This window comes from Zophobas morio, unplaced genomic scaffold (assembly GCF_036711695.1).
Source record: "Zophobas morio isolate AGI-343-1 ecotype UQ-CSIRO unplaced genomic scaffold, CSIRO_AGI_Zmor_V1 ptg000040l, whole genome shotgun sequence".
Taxonomy (NCBI): domain Eukaryota; kingdom Metazoa; phylum Arthropoda; class Insecta; order Coleoptera; family Tenebrionidae; genus Zophobas; species Zophobas morio.
In genome coordinates, this window is record NW_026972145.1 from 4,511,507 (window position 1) to 4,528,671 (window position 17,165).

Here is a 17,165-nt window from a genome sequence, read left to right on the forward strand (position 1 = left end):
TTTTTTTTCATACAATATGTTCATCTTTTTCATAACAATATCTTTCAAACGTGTTTAGGATGGTACATTTTTGTAGAGAAATATCGGTTAACCACTTTTAAACCTGTATTTATTTTTAAATAAAATTTCTTGTTTCTAGTTAAAATGTATGTACGATTTTAAGAATTTTCTTCCCTAATCTCAGATCAAAATATTTACGGTTTTCTTTTGAATATAATATCGGTCAATTTTTACCATACTATGAAATCGGGGACTGGGACAGAAATGGAATAAAGAAAAGTGTATACTTGGTTGCATAATTTAATTTTGTACTTTTTATTTTCTATAGAATTTGATCATTAAAAAATGACTAACATAAAATAAATTTGTGACACTTGACTCATTTTTCGTTCAAATGTCGAGAAATTACGTGTTTTTGTAAATGCCACCTCTGCCTAGCTTTGTATGGGCAATTCCTACATTCGTACCATTTAGTTTTATCTTTGTCTGAATGTTTCGCAGATGTGTGCTGCTTCAAACTGTATTTATTCCTAGTTTTGAATTGACACTCATTGCACTGGTACCATTCGCCCCCATATTCATCTACATGCATACTATTTAAGTGGATTCTTAAGGCATGTTTATATCTAGTTTTATGTGGACAATACTTGCATTCATACCACTTAATTTTTTCTTCATCTACATGTTTTAAAATTGCGTGCGTCTTTAAATGACTTTTATACCTAGTTTTCAATTCACACTTATTGCATTCATACCATTTACCTTCCTCTTCTTTCAAGTGTAAGTGGTTTATGTGCTTAGTTAACTCATCTTTTATTATAGTTTTAAAACGACACTTGTCACATTTGTGCCATTCAACGTCGTGTTCATCCAAGTGGATTCGTTTCACGTGGATTCTCAAAGATCCCTTCCAGTTACTTTTAAATGGACACTTGTCACACGCATACCGTTGCTTCAAATCGTGTTTTCCTATATGAGATTTCAAAATACTTTTCTTTCTAGCTTTGTAGCAACATTCCGTACAACAATACCACAGTTTTCCGTCAATTTGGTTGAAAGTAGAATAGCATTTTAGAGCATTTACACCATCTTTCATTCCTGTGCACGTCAAAGTGTGCTGAAGCATCTTCAACAAGAGATTTGTTTTGAAAACGCATTTTTCGCAGACGTAGTCTTCGATAACAAAATCCTGACTAGACTCGCTTTTAAGCCCGTGATATTTATTAATGTGTTGTTTGAACAGAATCGTTAGTTCCGTTTCAAAATCGCAGTCTTTGCAGTAATAGGGCTCAATTTTGGCGTCGTGGCACGTGAATTTTTCCAATGGTGAACTGTGGACCATTTTGTGAGAGCTTCGGAATACTCCAATAGTGACATTTCGGTTGCCTAAAACCGCCTTATTACACTAGAGAAGCAAATGCAACTTTATTTACTTGAATCTGCTTGAAGCATTTAAAACAAAACTTGGACGTGTATGAATGTTGATTTAACCTAACTTTTTTACGTCAAAAATTACTTTCATGTTGGCTAGTTTCCACATAAAAATTCCATTATCAAAAAAATATTGTAACAAACACATTAGTTAATAATTTCGGTATTTTTTTAATAGATTTTATTAACCAATTCGTTCCATAAATAACTATTGACATTCATGACAGACCTCTCCATGAAATTAAAAAATATAGATTGCCACTTAACAAAAGTGCACACGAAGTTCTCGAGGTTGAAAGTGGTCCATAAAAACAGTGTTTAATATGGAAAATAATAAATTTATATTTATATACAATCAGCTTAATACTACACCAACTTAAACTAGACGAAATCTTACACACTTAACTTATTTTTCGTTCAAATGTCGAGACATCACATGTTTTTGTAAATGCCAGATCTGTCTAGCTTTGTATGGGCAACTTCTACATTCGTACCATTTCGTTTTATCTTTGTCTGAATGTTTCGCAGACGTGTGTCGCTTCAAACTGTAGTTATTCCTAGTTTTATACGGACACTCAGTACACTGGTACCATTCGCCACCATATTCATCCACATGCTTACAATTCAAGTGGATATTTAAGGCATATTTATGTCTAGTTTTATGTGGACAATATTTGCATTCGTACCACTTTATTTTTTCATCATCTACATGTTTCAAAATTGCGTGACTTTTTAAACGCCTTTTGTACCTAGTTCTGAATTGACATTCATTGCATTGGTACCAATTACCTTCTTCTTCTTTCAAGTGTAAGTGTTTTATGTGCTTAGTTAACTCTTCTTTTACTATATTTTTAAAAGGACACTTGTCACATTTGTACCATTCAACATCTTGTTCATCTAAGTGGTTGCGTTTTATGTGATTGCTTAAAGATATTTTCCAGTTAGTTTTAAACGGACACTGGTCACATGCATAGCGTTGCTTGGAATCGTGTTTACCTATGTGAGATTTTAAAATACTTTCCTTTCTAGCTTTGTAGGAACATTCCGTACAAACAAACCAACGTTTTCCGTCAGTTTGGTCGAAAGTGGAGTAGTATGTGACATTCTTTTCCGGAACACTCACACTACTGCGATTTTCTTTCATTCCAGTGCACGTCAAAGTATGCTGAAGCATCTTTAACGACAGATTTGTTTTAAAATCGCATTTTTCGCAAACGTAGTCTTCGATAACAAAATCCCAACTTGATGAATCGGCTCTAGATTGTCTTTTAGGGTCGTGATGTTTGCTAACGTGTTGTCTAAATAGAATCGTTAGTCCGGTTTCAAAGTCGCAGTTTTTGCAGAAATAGGGTTCAATTTTGGCGTTGTGGCACGTGAATTTTTCCAACGATGAACTGTGTCGTCTCACGTGGTTTTTCCATGAAGACATTTTGGTTGACTAAAACTACCTATTACCCTAGAGAAGCAAATGCAACTTTGTTTACCTGAATAAATGTCGGAAACTTAACCTAACATTTTTACGTCAACAACGTCGTTTCGTTTTTGTGAAGAAATCACAATTTGCGGATGAAATAATACAAACTTATTATTATCTATTCAGATATACTGTGATTCTGATAACATTCACTGCACCACATGTTGCATACCTGTTGACAAGTGTTGGGGATATTTGTTTGTTACCAACATACGTCAACACTGGTTGATGAAGTTTAAAATGGTTTCAAACTTGACAAGTGTTTATTTTCGTCAACAGTCGCGCACTATCAGACTACCACGAACATTATATACGTGAAAGTGTTAGGTTAGGTTTCTTTCCAAACCAATTATCGCAGACTTTCTTTGCCAGTTTCAGCAGTGCTCCTTGCAGATTTAGGTAAGCAAAATTAATTTACTTTCTGTAGTGTAATAAAGCGGTTTTAGGTAACCAGAATGTCCATTTTGGAGTTTTCTGAATCTTTTCGAGCTTGGGGAAGATCTTCGTGGAGAAACGTCCACGATTGTAACCTGTGCCCCTATTTTACAACATCGCTTTTCCTTATGGTAAACCACGTGCGACGACACCGTTCCACTCCAGAAAAACCGACTTGTGAAAACGCCAACATCGAAACATTTTACTGCAAAGACTGTGATTTTCAAACGGAACTGACGATTCTGTTCAAACAACACATTAATAAAAACCACAGCTTTAAAGACGATTTATCCAGTGAGGACTTCAGTGTGCAAAACTACGTTTGCGAAAAGTGCGATTTCGAAACAAGTTTGTTGTTGAAATGGCGTCAACATGGTTTAGATTGTGCAGGAAAAAAAGAAAATCTGCAAAGTGTGAGTTCTCCGAAAGAAAATGTCACATACAGTAGGAAAAATAGCCATTTGATCAAGGAGTTTGCATGCCATAAGTGTCCATATAAAACTAGATATCCATCGGATTTAAAAAGACACATAAATGGGACGCATTTAGATGAACAAAATGGCGAATGGCATTTATGTGAAGAGTGTCCATACAAGTCTAGGTACAAGTGGAATTTAAAAAAGCATATAATTTCCAACCACAGTAATGTTCATCATCCAGAAAAATCTAAACGCAGTTGTCGTTCAAAGAGTCATTTAAATCAGATCTATCCAGATGGTGAATGGCACAAAACTAGAACAAGATCTGATTTAAAAAAATCCGTAAACAACTCACACTTAGACCAAGAAAACGTCATCTGGTACTATTGTAAAGAGTGTCAATATAAAACTAAAAGACGGACGGATTTAAAACGTCACGTGCTTTGTAGACATTTAGATGAAGACAAAATCAACTGGTTCAAGTGCGAATATTGTCCATTTAAGACGAAAATCAAATATAGTTTAGATGCACATATAAATGGACAACATTTAAGGCAATGCAAGCCAATGGTACAAATGCGATCACTGTCCTTACGAAACTAAAATGAAGTAATAGTTTTGTAAACACATAAATAAACGACAAATAGATTTTAATTTAGTTTAAGTTAGGTGTAGTTTTAAGCTGATTGTGTATAAGTACGTCTGTTGCTTTAATTGTAGCTTTAAAGTAGTTGTGTAATGCGTTTGATTTTTCTGATTTAAGTTTAGTTATTTGTAATTTCAAAAAGTTTGGTTGGTTATGCAACTGGTGATACATGCAATATGTACATTTCGCGACTTTTTTTTGCAGTGTAATGTAGACAGAGCGCATCGATTTATTAAATGTTAATTCAATGCATTACTACAATAATAATAGTAATACTAGTAGCTATTATCGATTTGTTGGGAGAGAATAAACCAGACTTTTTGACAGTCCTCAATTATTTGGTTGAATTTCGTTTCATGATTGCCAATAAGACAAATCGAAAGCTCCTAATTTTTTATAATCATTAATAAACATTATATAATAAAAAAATCATGATAATTTATTAATTGTTTTATTTGTCTAATAAACGACTTACACGTCCCGATAAATTAAAACTCAAATCGTACTTACTCCGTTTTCGGGAATTTTTGGAAAAATATCCACTTTTATTTATTTATTCAATATCTATGGGAATGGTAGTTCTCGAATTCACGAAATGTTGACGTTGAGCACCCTAACCTAACTTTTTACATAATTTGTTGTTTGTGTGTTATTTGAACAAAGTTTTGTAACTATTTTTGCCGGTAGTACATTTCTGCAGCGACTTTTGGTTGCAACTTATTTAATTTTTCCAAAAATCGAAATTATTTTTGACGCGAAAATGTGAGGTTAAAACTGTGGTGTTTATCGAATAGTCTAGAGACGATTTAGGTAAACAAAATTGCATATGCTTCCCCAGTGTAATAAGCCGGTTTTAGATTATCGAAATGTCAATTTTGGAGTTTTCTGACTCTGTTCGAGTTCGGGGAAGATCTTCATGGAAAAACGTCCACAACTGTAAACAATGCCCCTATTTTACAACGTCACTTTTCTCTATGGTGCACCACGTGAAACGACACAGTTCAACCGTGGAAAAATTCACATGCTGTGAAGCCAAAATCGAACTATATTATTGCAAAGATTGCGACTTTAAAACCGAACTAACGATTCTGTTCAAACAACACATTGATAAACATCACGGAATTAAGAAAGAATCAAGTCGGGATTTTGTTGTCGAGAACTACGTTTGCGAAAAATGCAACTTTGAAACAAATCTGGTGTTAAAGTGGCTTCAGCATTCTTCAGCGTGTACAGGAAAGGAAAAAAGTTGGTATTACTGTGTGGAATGTCCCTATAAAGCCAAACTCGAAACCAATTTAAAACGTCATATAGCACACAGTCATTTGAAAAAGCGGTATGCTTGTGACAAGTGTCCTTTTCAAAGTAGATATCACCGAAGTTTAAAAATCCACATGAGTCGGATCCATTTAGATGAACAAGAGGGTGAATGGTACCTGTGCACTGACTGTTCATTCAAAACTCGGTATAAACAAAATTTAAAAGTGCACGTAACTGTGAAACACCCAAATGGGGATAAAATTAAGTGGTATGAATGCAAACAATGTCCACATAAAACTAGATATAAACAAGCTTTATTAAGCCACGTAAATAAAATCCATGTATTTACGCCATCTAGCCAAGTTGGTGAGTGGTACAAGTGTGAAAATTGTCCGTTTAAAACAAGGACAAAAAATAACTTGAAAGTACACATAGAGTGTTTACACTTGAACAAAGACGACACTAAATGGTACGAATGCAATCAGTGTCAATTCAAAACCAAGTATAAAAATTGTTTAAAGAGACACGTTATTGTAAAACATTTAGATAAAGCAAAAATTGAGTGGTACGAATGCAAACTGTGTCCGTATAAAAGTAAATATAAAGTAGGTTTAAGAATCCACGTGACTAGTCTACATTTAAAAGATGCTAAATGGTATACGTGTGACAAATGTCCATTTAAAACCAGACTGAAACAAAGTTTTAAAGCCCACATAAATTTCTCACACGTGAAAGAAGAAAATATTAAATTGTACGAATGCAACGAGTGTCCACACAAAACTAGGTATAAATATAATTTACGGAAACACATAGTTGCACAACATCAAGACCCTAAAAGAATTAAATGGTACGCTTGTGGCAGTTGTCCATTTAGAACTAAACGCCAGTCCAATTTAAAAAATCATGTAGAAGCTAGACATTCGGATGAAACTAAACGCTACGAATGCGACAAATGTCCCTACAAAACTAGACTGAGTCGAAATTTAAAAAGACACACAATTCTTATTCATTCAGACAATCCAGAATGGTACGAATGTGCCAAGTGCTCGTATAAAACCAAAACAAAACACTCTTTAAAACTGCACGTACAGGCCCATTTGGACGTCAAACCGTATCAGTGCAAATATTGTCCGTATGCGTCGATACACAACGGTGATTTAAAGCGCCATATGGATTGTCGCCACATAAATCAGATCCACTCAGACGATGAAAGTGCTGAGTGGTACAAGTGCGGAAAGTGTCCTTTTCAAACTAGGGGGAAATACGATCTCAAACGACACATTAACAAAGTGCATGAAGAAGACGTCGAGTGGTACGAATGTAAGGAGTGTCCATACAAAACTAAAAACCGGTGGACTTTGAAACGTCACGTAATTTCTAGACATTTGGAGGAAGAACAAGTCACGTGGTACGAGTGCAGATATTGTTCGTATAAGACGAAATTCAGCAATTGTTTAAAGTCTCATGTAAATGGAAGCCATTTGGATGATGCGGAAGCTAAATGGTATAAATGCGAACGTTGTTTGTACAAATGTAAAAATCGATCTACTTTCTACAAACACAAAAGGAAAGGGCACGTGTAGATTTTTGTTTTAATTGTAGTCTTAAAATATTTGTGTTAGCACTGGTTGTAACTATTTGTTTTCAGTAAAATTTTGAAGAAAACTGAATGAATGTTTTATTTATCACATTGCTAAATATATTGCCCAAAAAAATTGGAAATCAGTTTACAAAAAGATTCTTTGTACATTTCAACCTCGAGAAGTTATTTTTGGCTATATTTCTTCGAGAAGTCTTAGCATCTTTCCAGAATCCCTAGGCAGTGTGCAAGTTTGTAATAATTGGTTTGGAAAGAATTCTAGTTAGAACGATATGGGAATCTGACACGATCATGGAACACGTGTATTGTGTGTTGCATACGCTGCATTGAGGTTATGTCATCTTATTTAATTCTAATTTACTTGAAAATTTAAAACGACTTGTTCTTTATACTATATCATATTTATGTCGTGATTTAATTTTAGTTTTGTAAGAACAGGATCGCCTTTGTACAATATGTGACATTCCAAGTAATACGATTGTTGAGCTTTAAATGAACACTTATCGCATTAGTGCCCTCTGATGTCATTTTTCTTCAAGTGTAAGTCACTTATGTGATTTTTCAAACCATTTTTTTTTTTCTAGTTTTGAGAGAACATATTTCTTACTTGTGCCACTTAACATCTTCACCGTCTGCACGCACCTGATCTATAACGCGTTAAAGTGTTAAGATGCTGTATTAAATTGTATTTTGTTTTACTTTTAAACGAACACTTCTCACATTTATACCATTCTGGTTTTTCTGAATGATTAAAATATGTGTGTTTTTTAACTTGATATAAATTTGATTCTGTAGGGACATTTTTCACATTCGTGCCACTTGACGTCTTTGTCGCCCAAATGTCTACAAATTACGTGCTTGTTTAAACTCGACCCCCATCTAGTTTTGAATGAGCAATTTTTACACTCAAACCACTTAATTTTTTCTTTGGTTGGATATTTTACTTTTACGTGCTTGTTTAAATATATTTTATTCTTGGTTTTGAATGGGCAGTCGTTGCTTTTTTACAGAAGGTTTCACCTATTTTTTATTTCGGAAGATTAAACCTTCTCGGGGGCCTCTACTGTCTTTTTTTTCAGAAGATTAAACCTTGTCGAGGGCTCCAACTGTCTTTTTTTTCAGAAGATTAAACCTTCTCAGGGGCCTCGACTGTTTTTTTTTTCAGAAGATTAAACCTTCTCCGGGGCCCCAACTATATTTTTTATTTCGGAAGATTAAACCTTCTCGGGGGCCTCTACTGTCTTTTTTTTCAGAAGATTAAACCTTGTCGAGGGCTCCAACTGTCTTTTTTTTCAGAAGATTAAACCTTCTCAGGGGCCTCGACTGTTTTTTTTTTCAGAAGATTAAACCTTCTCCGGGGCCCCAACTATATTTTTTATTTCCGAAGATTAAACCTTCTCGGGGGCCTCTACTGTCTTTTTTTTTCAGAAGATTAAACTTTCTCGGGGCCTCGACTGTCTTTCTTTTCAGAAGATTAAACCTTCTCGGGGGCCTCGACTATTTTTTTTTCAGAAAACCTTCTCGGGGGCTCCAACTGTCTTTTTTTTTCAGAAGATTAAACCTTCTCGGGGCTCCAACTGTCTTTTTTTTTCAGAAGATTAAACCTTCTCGGAGCTCCAACTGTATTTTTTTTTGAGAAAATTAAACCTTCTCGGAGGCCTCGACTGTCTTTTTTTTCATAAGATTAAACCTTCTCGGGGGCTCCAACTGTATTTTTTTTCAGAAGATTAAACCTTCTCGGGGGCTCCAACTGTATTTTTTTTTCAGAAGATTAAACCTTCTCGGGGCCTCGACTGTCTTTTTTTTCAGAAGATTAAACCTTCTCGGGGCCTCGACTGTCTTTTTTTTCAGAAGATTAAACCTTCTCGGGGCTCCAATTGTATTTTTTTATAGAAACTTAAACCTTCCCGGGGGCTCCAACTGTCTTTTTTTTTTCAGAAGATTAAACCTTCTCGGGGGCCTAGACTGTCTTTTTTTTTAGAAGCTTAAACCTTCTCGGAGGCTCCAACTGTCTTTTTTTTCAGAAGATTAAACCTTCTCGGGGGCCTCGACTGTCTTTTTTTTCAGAAGATTAAACCTTCTCGGGGCTCCAACTGTATTTTTTTATAGAAACTTAAACCTTCCCGGGGGCTCCAACTGTCTTTGTTTGCAGAAGATTAAACCTTCTCGGGGCTCCAACTGTATTTTTTTATAGAAACTTAAACCTTCCCGGGGGCTCCAACTGTCTTTTTTTTTCAGAAGATTAAACCTTCTCGGGGGCATCGACTGTCTTTTTTTTTCAGAAGACTAAACCTTCTCGGGGCCTCAACTGTATTTTTTTTATAGAAACTTAAACCTTCTCGGGGGCTCCAACTGTCTTTTTTTTTCAGAAGATTAAACCTTCTCGGGGCTCCAACTGTATTTTTTTATAGAAACTTAAACCTTTTCGGGGGCTCCAACTTTCTTTTTTTTTCAGAAGATTAAACCTTCTCGGGGGCTCCAACTGTCTTTTTTTTCAGAAGATTAAACCTTCTCGGGGCTCCAACTGTATTTTTTTATAGAAACTTAAATCTTCTCGGGAGCTCCAACTGTCTTTTTTTTTCAGAAGATTAAACTTTCTCGGGGGCCTCGACTGTCTTTTTTTTCAGAAGATTAAACCTTCTCGGAGGCCCCAACTGTATTTTTTTATAGAAGCTTAAACCTTCTCGAGTTTACTTCAAGTTTTTCTGAAGTCCTAAAATCCTGAATCCTGAAAACCAGAATAGCAAAATCTTCAAGAGGATCTGCTAATTTGGAATGATGAAATCCTCAATCCAGAGACCCATAATTATGAAACCTTGAATCCTGAAATCCTAATCCTAAAATTACGAAATCCGAAATGTCTTTTATAAATCAGGATTTCATAATCTTTAGGGATTTATAGCTTCGGGCCTGAAAATTTCAAGTACTCAAATTTTCGAAAGTTCCGGATTCAAAATTTTAAGATTCAAGATTTCATGTTTCGAAATTTGAGATCTCAAACTTCACAGATTAATCAAGAATTTCCAAATTGTGAATTTTCATGTTTATGATTAAAATTCAAACTTTCAGTGTTCAAAATTTTATTTTTCAGCATTTTAGGATACAGGAATTTAAATTTCAAAATTCAAGTTTTAAATTCCGGGGTTTTTAATTAATTTGGAAACCTGAAATACATAATCCTGAAATACCAAAGTGGTCACTCCTGAAACCTAAAATACCAAAATTCTCAAGTTATGGATCCTCGGAATTTATAATAAAAAAATCTTCAAAATATGAATCCTACGTTGAACGATGTGGATTCTGAAATGATGAGTCCTAAATATGGAAATCTCAATTTTTTAAATCATGAATCTTGACGTTTTGAAAAAAAAAGTAAAATGTTGCCCCGCCCACCCACCCTATCTCAATTGTGAAGATTTTTTTATTCGCCGTGAGCCAAGGGGGGGCAAATATTAATTGCGACATTTTAATGGACGATTCGGGAAAAATGGTTGGATTAAATCTACCGGAAATTTATTTAGTTATATTTTGAAATTTGTATACATGGTGGAAATTCTCGTTTTTGCAAAAATCGTTTAGAAATTGTCAAAAAATTCAGCGGTATAGAAATCTCGAAAAATGTAACTTTCAAACAAATCACTCGGTCTTTGTTTAAAATTTTAATGAAAGCAAAATACAAACAGCGGTGATACAAATATTTTAAGACTACAATTAAAATAAAACTCTACACGTGCCCTTTCCTTTTGTGTTTGTAAAAAGTAGATCGATTTTTACATTTGTAAGAACAACGTTCGCATTTGTACCACTTAGCTTCTGCATCATCCAAATGGCTTCCATTTACATGAGACTTTAAACAATAATTGAATTTCGTCTTATACGAACAATATCGGCACTCGTACCACGTGACTTGTTCTTCCTCCAAATGTCTAGAAATTACGTGACGTTTCAAAGTCCACCGGTTTTTAGTTTTATATGGACACTCTTTACATTCGTACCACTCGACGTCTTCTTCATGCACTTTGTTAATGTGTCGTTTGAGATCATATTTCCCCCTAGTTTGAAAAGGACACTTTCCGCACTTGTACCACTCAGCACTTTCATCGTCTGAATGGATCTGATTTATGTGGCGGTAATCCATATGACGCTTTAAATCAACGTTGTGTATCGACGCATATGGACAATATTTGCACTGATACGGTTTGACGTCCAAATGGACCTGTACGTGCAGTTTTAAACAGTATTTTGTTTTAGTTTTATATGAGCACTTGGCACATTCGTACCATTCTGAATTTTCTGAATGAATATGAATTGTGTGTCTCTTTAAATTTCGACTCATTCTAGTTTTGTAGGGACATTTGTCGCATTCGTAGCGTTTAGTTTCGTCCGAATGTCTAGCTTCTACATGATTTTTTAAATTGGACTGGCGTTTACTTCTAAATGTACAACTGTCACAAGCGTACCATTTAATTTTGTTTTCGTTTTGATGTCGTGCAATTACGTGTGTCCTTAAATTATCTTTATACTTAGTTTTGTGTGGGCACTCACTGCATTCATACAATTTGATGTTCTCTTCTTTCACGTGTAACAAATTTGTATGTAGTTTAAAACTCCGTTCCCATCGGGATTTAAATGGACACTTACTAGTCACGTGGATTTTTAAACCTGCTTTATTTTTACTTTTATATGGACAGTGTTTGCATTTGTACCACTTGATTTTTTCTTTATCTAGATGTTTTACAATAGTGTGCCTGTTTAAACAATTTTTACGCTTAGTTTTAAATGGACACTCATTGCCCCGGTGCCATTCACTTTCATATATGTCCTCTTCCTTTCCTGTACACGCTGAAGAATGCTGAAGCCACTTTAACACGAGATTTGTTTGGAAGTGGCATTTTTCGCAAACGTAGTTTTTGACAATAAAGTCCCGACTTGATGAATCGTCGTCGGATTCTTTCTTAATTCCGTGATGTTTATCAATGTGTTGTTTGAACAGAATCGTTAGTTCGGTTTTAAAATCGCAATCTTTGCAGTAAAATACTTCGATTTTGGAATTGGAACATGTGAATTTTTCCACGGATGAACGATGTCGTCGCACGTGGTTCACCATTAAGAAAAGTGACGTCGTAAAATAGGGGCATTGTTTACAGTTGTGGACGTTTTTCCATGAAGATCTTCCCCGAACTCGAAGAGATTCGGAATACTCCAAAGTTGACATTTTGATAAGCTAAAACCGCCTTATTACACTGGGGAAGTAAATGCAATTTTTGTTTACCTAAATCGTCTCCTGCAACCGTGCTCTAGACTATTCGATAAACACCGCAGTTTTAACCTCACATTTTCTCGTCAAAAATAATTTCGATTTTTGGAAAATTTAGATAAGTTCCAACCAAAAGTCGCTACCGGCACAAATAGTTACAAAACTTTGTTCAAATAACACACAAACAACAAATTACACAAAAAGTTAGGTTAGTGTACAATCACACGCAAATGTTTTGAGCCTATGGGCGGATCATTTTTGCCTGTCGTCACCGAAGGAGGCGGTCCAAATCGTCCAAGGGCAGAATTTGTAGGTAGGCTCAAACTACAACGAAATTTACGTGTTGACCAAATTCTTACCCTGAATTAGTTTTAATTTTATAAATACCCTATCTAAAATGTTCAGAATATGATGAGTCTATACTTTTTGATTTACCATTCCATTAATATTTTTTGGATTTGTTTATACAAACAGGGTGACTCAAAATGAAATAATGACTGAGTCAATTTATTTTATTGAAGAAATCAAGGATTGCAAAACTGAATACATAGAAATCTTGTCAATTAGTTAGAAAAAAAAACCTGTCCTGCTCTAATAACATCGAGAATATGCTCAAAATCACACTAATATTAGGTCTAATTGTGCCGACCATAGTTATAAAATTCACATTAAAGTAAGTCACGGACATTTTTTGAAGTGTATTACATTTCAAAAAGCAAAAAAAATGTTCAGTTTATAAACTTCATAATTTTGGTTTAAAGTTTATCAATCATATTTGACGCTTTATTTTATCCGTTCCATTTGTTATCCTTTACTGCGGTCTCTCTTGGGTCGTGGTGTAACACCGGACCGAACGTTCTTCGACCGATAGGATAATTTATTACTTCCGACATCTTTTCGGTGACAAATTTAATCTTTGCATACTTCAGCGTAGTTAGTGAACTCGTTGTGACCACTGAAATGTACAAAGAGTAAATTTTGAAGTGGAACGAAAGTCGAAGAATACTTTCAAAGCCACGATCAAAATGTATTTGCTTATCTTCGCCAAAAAATGCATGACGTCATCGTAAAATTTGATATGATGAGTCTATACCTGTGATTTGTCATTGCAGTAATATTTTTTTGATTTGCTTATACAGCCTGTCTCAAAAAAAGGTCACTTCGATTTTCAATTTTTCGTTTTTTCAACCAACAGTTTCATCGAATTAGATTTTTCAGTTTCCATTTTTCTATCAACTTTTCGATTTTATTACTTTCCAATTTTCTGATTTTTCAAGTTTGCGGAATTTTGAATTTTCGAGTTTTCAGTTTTTTCGTTTTTCGATTTTTTAATTTTTCGTTTTTTTGATTTTTCGATGTTTCGATTTTTTGATTTGCATTCTTTCAATTTTCGATTTTTCGTCTTTCCATTTTTAGATTTTTGGATTTTTCTGTTCGTCGGCTTTTAGACTTTGCAATTTTTTTGCATTTTTCGATTATATTTTACTTTCCGATTTTTTTGAATTTTGAATTCTCGATTTTTCAATTTTCCGGTTTTTTAATTCTTCTATTCTCGATTTTTCGATTTTCCATCAATCATTAAATTTTCCATTTTTCGGTTGTTTTATTTTTCGACCTTCGATTTTTCAACTTTCGATTATTCGATTTTCCATTTTCTGATTTTACGATTTTTCGATTTGCGATTTTTCGATTTTCGTTTTTCCGCTTTTGTGGTTTTTAGATTTTTCTGTTTGTTTCAGTTTTTATGGTTCTGCAATTTGTTTTATTTTTCCATTTTTCGATTATTTTACTTTCCGATAGTTTGATTTTTGAATTTTCGGTTTTTCCATTTTTCGATTTGGAATTTTTCAGTTTTTCGGTTGTTTAATTTTTCATATTTCGATTTTCGATTTTTCAGATTTGTGGATTTGTGTCCGTTTTTTCGATTTTTAGAATATTGATTAATCGAATTTTCGATTTTTGAGCATTTCGATTTTTCGATTATCATTTTTACGATTTTTCTCTCGATATTCGAGTTTTCGATTTTCCATTTTTCAAATTTTCAATTTTTAATTTTGCTTTTTTCGATTGTTGCTTTTTAGAATTTTCCCTTCTTCAGCTTTTAGATTTCAATTTTGTTACTTTCCGATTTTCCACTTTTCGATTTTTTTATTTTTTTTCGATCGTCGTTTTTTCGATTTTCATTTTTCCGATTTTTTGATTTTTCAATTTTTAGGCCTTGCAATTTTTTTACTTTTCGCTTTTTCGAGTATTTGTTTCATCGCATTTTCGATTTTTCGAGTTTTCGATTTTCGATTTTTCGGTTTTTCCATTTTCCGATTTTCCATTTTTAGATATTTTTCGATTTTTTTTGATTTTTCGATTTTTCTGTTCGTCAGTTTTGAGACTTGCAATTTTTACTTTTCCACTTTTCTATTATTTTAGTTTTGGATTATTCGATTTTTGAATTTTGTTTTTTTTTAATTTTTCGATTTTTCGGTTTTTTAATTTGTCGATTCTCGATATTCCGATTTTCGATTTTTCGATTTTTCAATTTCCAGTTTTCGATTTTCCACTTTTTGATTTTACGATTTTTCGATTTTTCTGTTCGTCAGTTTTTAGGCTTTGCAATTTGTTTACTTTTCGATTTTTCGATTATTTTAATTTCCAATTTTTTGATTTTTGAATTGTCGACTTTTAGAGTTTTCAATATTATGAATTTTCGAATTTTCGGTTTTCCTATTTTTGTATTTTTGATTTTTCCATTTTTCGGTTTTTTGATATTTCAATTCTCGGTTTTTCAATCTTGCAAAGTTTCGAATTTTCGATTGTTCAGTTTTCCATTTTTCAGCTTTTAGACTTCAATTTTTTTACTTTTCGATTTTCCAAATTTTCGAGTTTCAATTTCCAGATTTTTGATTTTTCGATTTTCTGTTTAAATCTTTGAATTTTTCGGTTTCGATTTTTCGAATTTTTGATTTTTAATTTTTCCATTCTTCGGTTTTTAGACTTCAATTTTCTTTCTTTTAAATTTTTCGATATTCTATTTTCCGCTTTTCAGAATTTTCGATTTTCAGTTTTCAGACTTTCGATCATTAGAATTTTGGATTTTTCAGTTTTATGATTTTTCGATTTTTAGAAAATTCGAGTAGTCGAATTTTGCGATTTTCAATTTGTCCATTGTCGATTTTTATAATTTTCGGTTTTTCAATTTTTCTATTCTCAACTGTTTGACTTCAATTTTGTTACTTCCCGATTTTTTGGTTTTCGATTTTCCAATTTTCAGAATTTCCAAGTTTCTTTATTCAGATTTTCGATTTTCCACTTTTTCGATTTTAGATTTTTCGAATTTTTGTTTTTCCAATTTTTTGCTTTTTCGATTTTTCTGTTCGTTTCAGTTTTTAGGCTTTGCAATTTTCTCTACTTCATATATATTGATTATTTTAATTTCCGATTTTTTTATTTTTGTTTTTGATTTTTTTAATTTTCAATATTACTTTTCGATTTTTTGGTTTTCCCGTTTTTCAATTTTCGATTTTTCAATTTTTGAGGTTTGTGAATTTCCACTTTTCGATCGACCTAGGTATTTGATTCATTGAATTTTCGATTTTTTAATTAGCCATTTTATTTTTTTGATTTTTACGATTCGTATTTTTCGATTTTCTGTTTTTTGCATTTGTGAATTTCATTTTTTCCGATTTTTGATTTTGCGCATATAAATCAAATTTTCGAAAAAGTTACCATGCTTACAAAAACTTCAAAACATCTACAATATTTATTCAAAGTATTCAGTTTTCCTATTCTTGATTTCTTCAATAAAATAAATTGACCCAGTCATTAACTTTTTTGAGACACCCTGTATAACCAAATCTAAAAAATATTAATGCAGTGATAAATCATATTTTATACATTTAAGATAGGATTTATTCTGCAAAATTTTGAGGTGACGTCATAAATTTTTTAGAGGGGACACGACAATATCGTTTTTTTTTATTTATTTATTTATTTATTATGAACATTTAAGAGTATTTAATTGGAAAAAGTGATGAAATTTTTTATACGGAACAATTGGTCGAAAGATGTTAGAAAGCAAAATAATTCCTGTCCGGACCATCGTTACTCAGGAACGAAAGTGACCATTATTTCGTGGGAACAACTACCTGCTAAATCTTCTCCGACAAATTCGAGAGAACTGGTGTGAGCCATAAATACTTCTTACCAAATGTAAATTTCGTTGTAGTTTGAGCTTACCTACAAATTCTGCCCTTGAAGGATTTGGACCGCCTTCTTCGGTGAGGGCAGGCAAAAATGATCCGCCCATAGGCTCAAAACATTTAAATAAGTTCCAACCAAAAGTCGCTACCGGCACAAATAGTTACAAAACTTTGTTCAAATAACACACAAACAACAAATTACACAAAAAGTTAGGTTAGTGTACTCAACGTCAACATTTCGTGAATTCGAGAACTACCATTCCCAAAGATATTGAATAAATAAATAAAAGTTGATATTTTTCCAAAAATGCTCGAAAACGGAGTAAGTACGATTTGAGTTTTAATTTATCGGGACGTGTAAGTCGTATATTAGACAAATAAAAAAATTAATAAATTATCATGATTTTTTTATTATATAATATTTATTAATGATTATAAAAAATTAGGAGCTTT

The 17,165-nt window shown here is 33.2% G+C and overlaps 5 protein-coding genes across 9 annotated transcripts in view; 2 read left to right on the forward strand and 3 right to left on the reverse strand.

Moving 5' to 3' along the window:
• The window catches only part of LOC135140744 (RE1-silencing transcription factor-like), a 163,667-nt gene extending 159,176 nt beyond the window's left edge, over positions 1-4,491 (forward strand). For both annotated transcript variants that reach the window (XM_064071418.1, XM_064071417.1), the window contains one exon: positions 3,352-4,491. In XM_064071418.1, coding sequence (XP_063927488.1) covers positions 3,361-4,362 — 1,002 coding nt within the window. In that variant the 5' untranslated portion in view covers positions 3,352-3,360 and the 3' untranslated portion in view covers positions 4,363-4,491. The remainder of the gene's footprint in view (positions 1-3,351) is intronic.
• Positions 288-1,648, reverse strand: LOC135140471 (zinc finger Y-chromosomal protein-like). The gene is made up of 2 exons (XM_064071030.1): positions 1,434-1,648; positions 288-1,386 (listed from the first exon to the last, which is right to left on the reverse strand). Exons 1-2 carry the CDS (start codon positions 1,450-1,452, stop codon positions 380-382), a joined length of 1,026 nt encoding a protein of 341 aa, XP_063927100.1. The 5' UTR covers positions 1,453-1,648; the 3' UTR covers positions 288-379.
• LOC135140742 (zinc finger Y-chromosomal protein-like) lies at positions 1,749-3,126 on the reverse strand. The gene is made up of 2 exons (XM_064071416.1): positions 2,916-3,126; positions 1,749-2,869 (listed from the first exon to the last, which is right to left on the reverse strand). Exon 2 carries the CDS (start codon positions 2,858-2,860, stop codon positions 1,838-1,840), a length of 1,023 nt encoding a protein of 340 aa, XP_063927486.1. The 5' UTR covers positions 2,861-2,869; positions 2,916-3,126; the 3' UTR covers positions 1,749-1,837.
• Positions 4,492-4,979: 488 nt separating the features above from the next.
• On the forward strand, positions 4,980-7,287 carry LOC135140729 (zinc finger protein 91-like). Its single transcript, XM_064071388.1, has 2 exons — positions 4,980-5,215; positions 5,263-7,287. The coding sequence occupies exon 2, from the start codon at positions 5,272-5,274 to the stop codon at positions 7,243-7,245; it is 1,974 nt and encodes a 657-aa protein (XP_063927458.1). The 5' UTR covers positions 4,980-5,215; positions 5,263-5,271; the 3' UTR covers positions 7,246-7,287.
• A 3,480-nt stretch (positions 7,288-10,767) lies between these two features.
• On the reverse strand, positions 10,768-16,984 carry LOC135140736 (zinc finger Y-chromosomal protein 1-like). 4 transcript variants are annotated; one of them, XM_064071409.1, is made up of 3 exons: positions 16,849-16,984; positions 12,535-12,682; positions 10,768-12,486 (listed from the first exon to the last, which is right to left on the reverse strand). In XM_064071409.1, the coding sequence occupies exon 3, from the start codon at positions 12,475-12,477 to the stop codon at positions 10,987-10,989; it is 1,491 nt and encodes a 496-aa protein (XP_063927479.1). In that variant the 5' UTR covers positions 12,478-12,486; positions 12,535-12,682; positions 16,849-16,984; the 3' UTR covers positions 10,768-10,986. The 4 variants fall into 4 exon arrangements, with proteins under 4 accessions (XP_063927479.1, XP_063927475.1, XP_063927477.1 ...); XM_064071405.1 differs by having other exon boundaries at positions 12,535-12,843; positions 16,718-16,984; XM_064071407.1 differs by having other exon boundaries at positions 12,535-12,658; positions 16,849-16,875.
• Positions 16,985-17,165: the final 181 nt, after the last annotated feature.

Bases quoted from the DNA above. Each gene is read 5' to 3' on its own strand.
- LOC135140742 (XM_064071416.1), bottom strand. From the start codon at position 2,860: ATGTCTTCATGGAAAAACCACGTGAGACGACACAGTTCATCGTTGGAA.
- LOC135140729 (XM_064071388.1), top strand. From the start codon at position 5,272: ATGTCAATTTTGGAGTTTTCTGACTCTGTTCGAGTTCGGGGAAGATCT.
- LOC135140736 (XM_064071409.1), bottom strand. From the start codon at position 12,477: ATGTCAACTTTGGAGTATTCCGAATCTCTTCGAGTTCGGGGAAGATCT.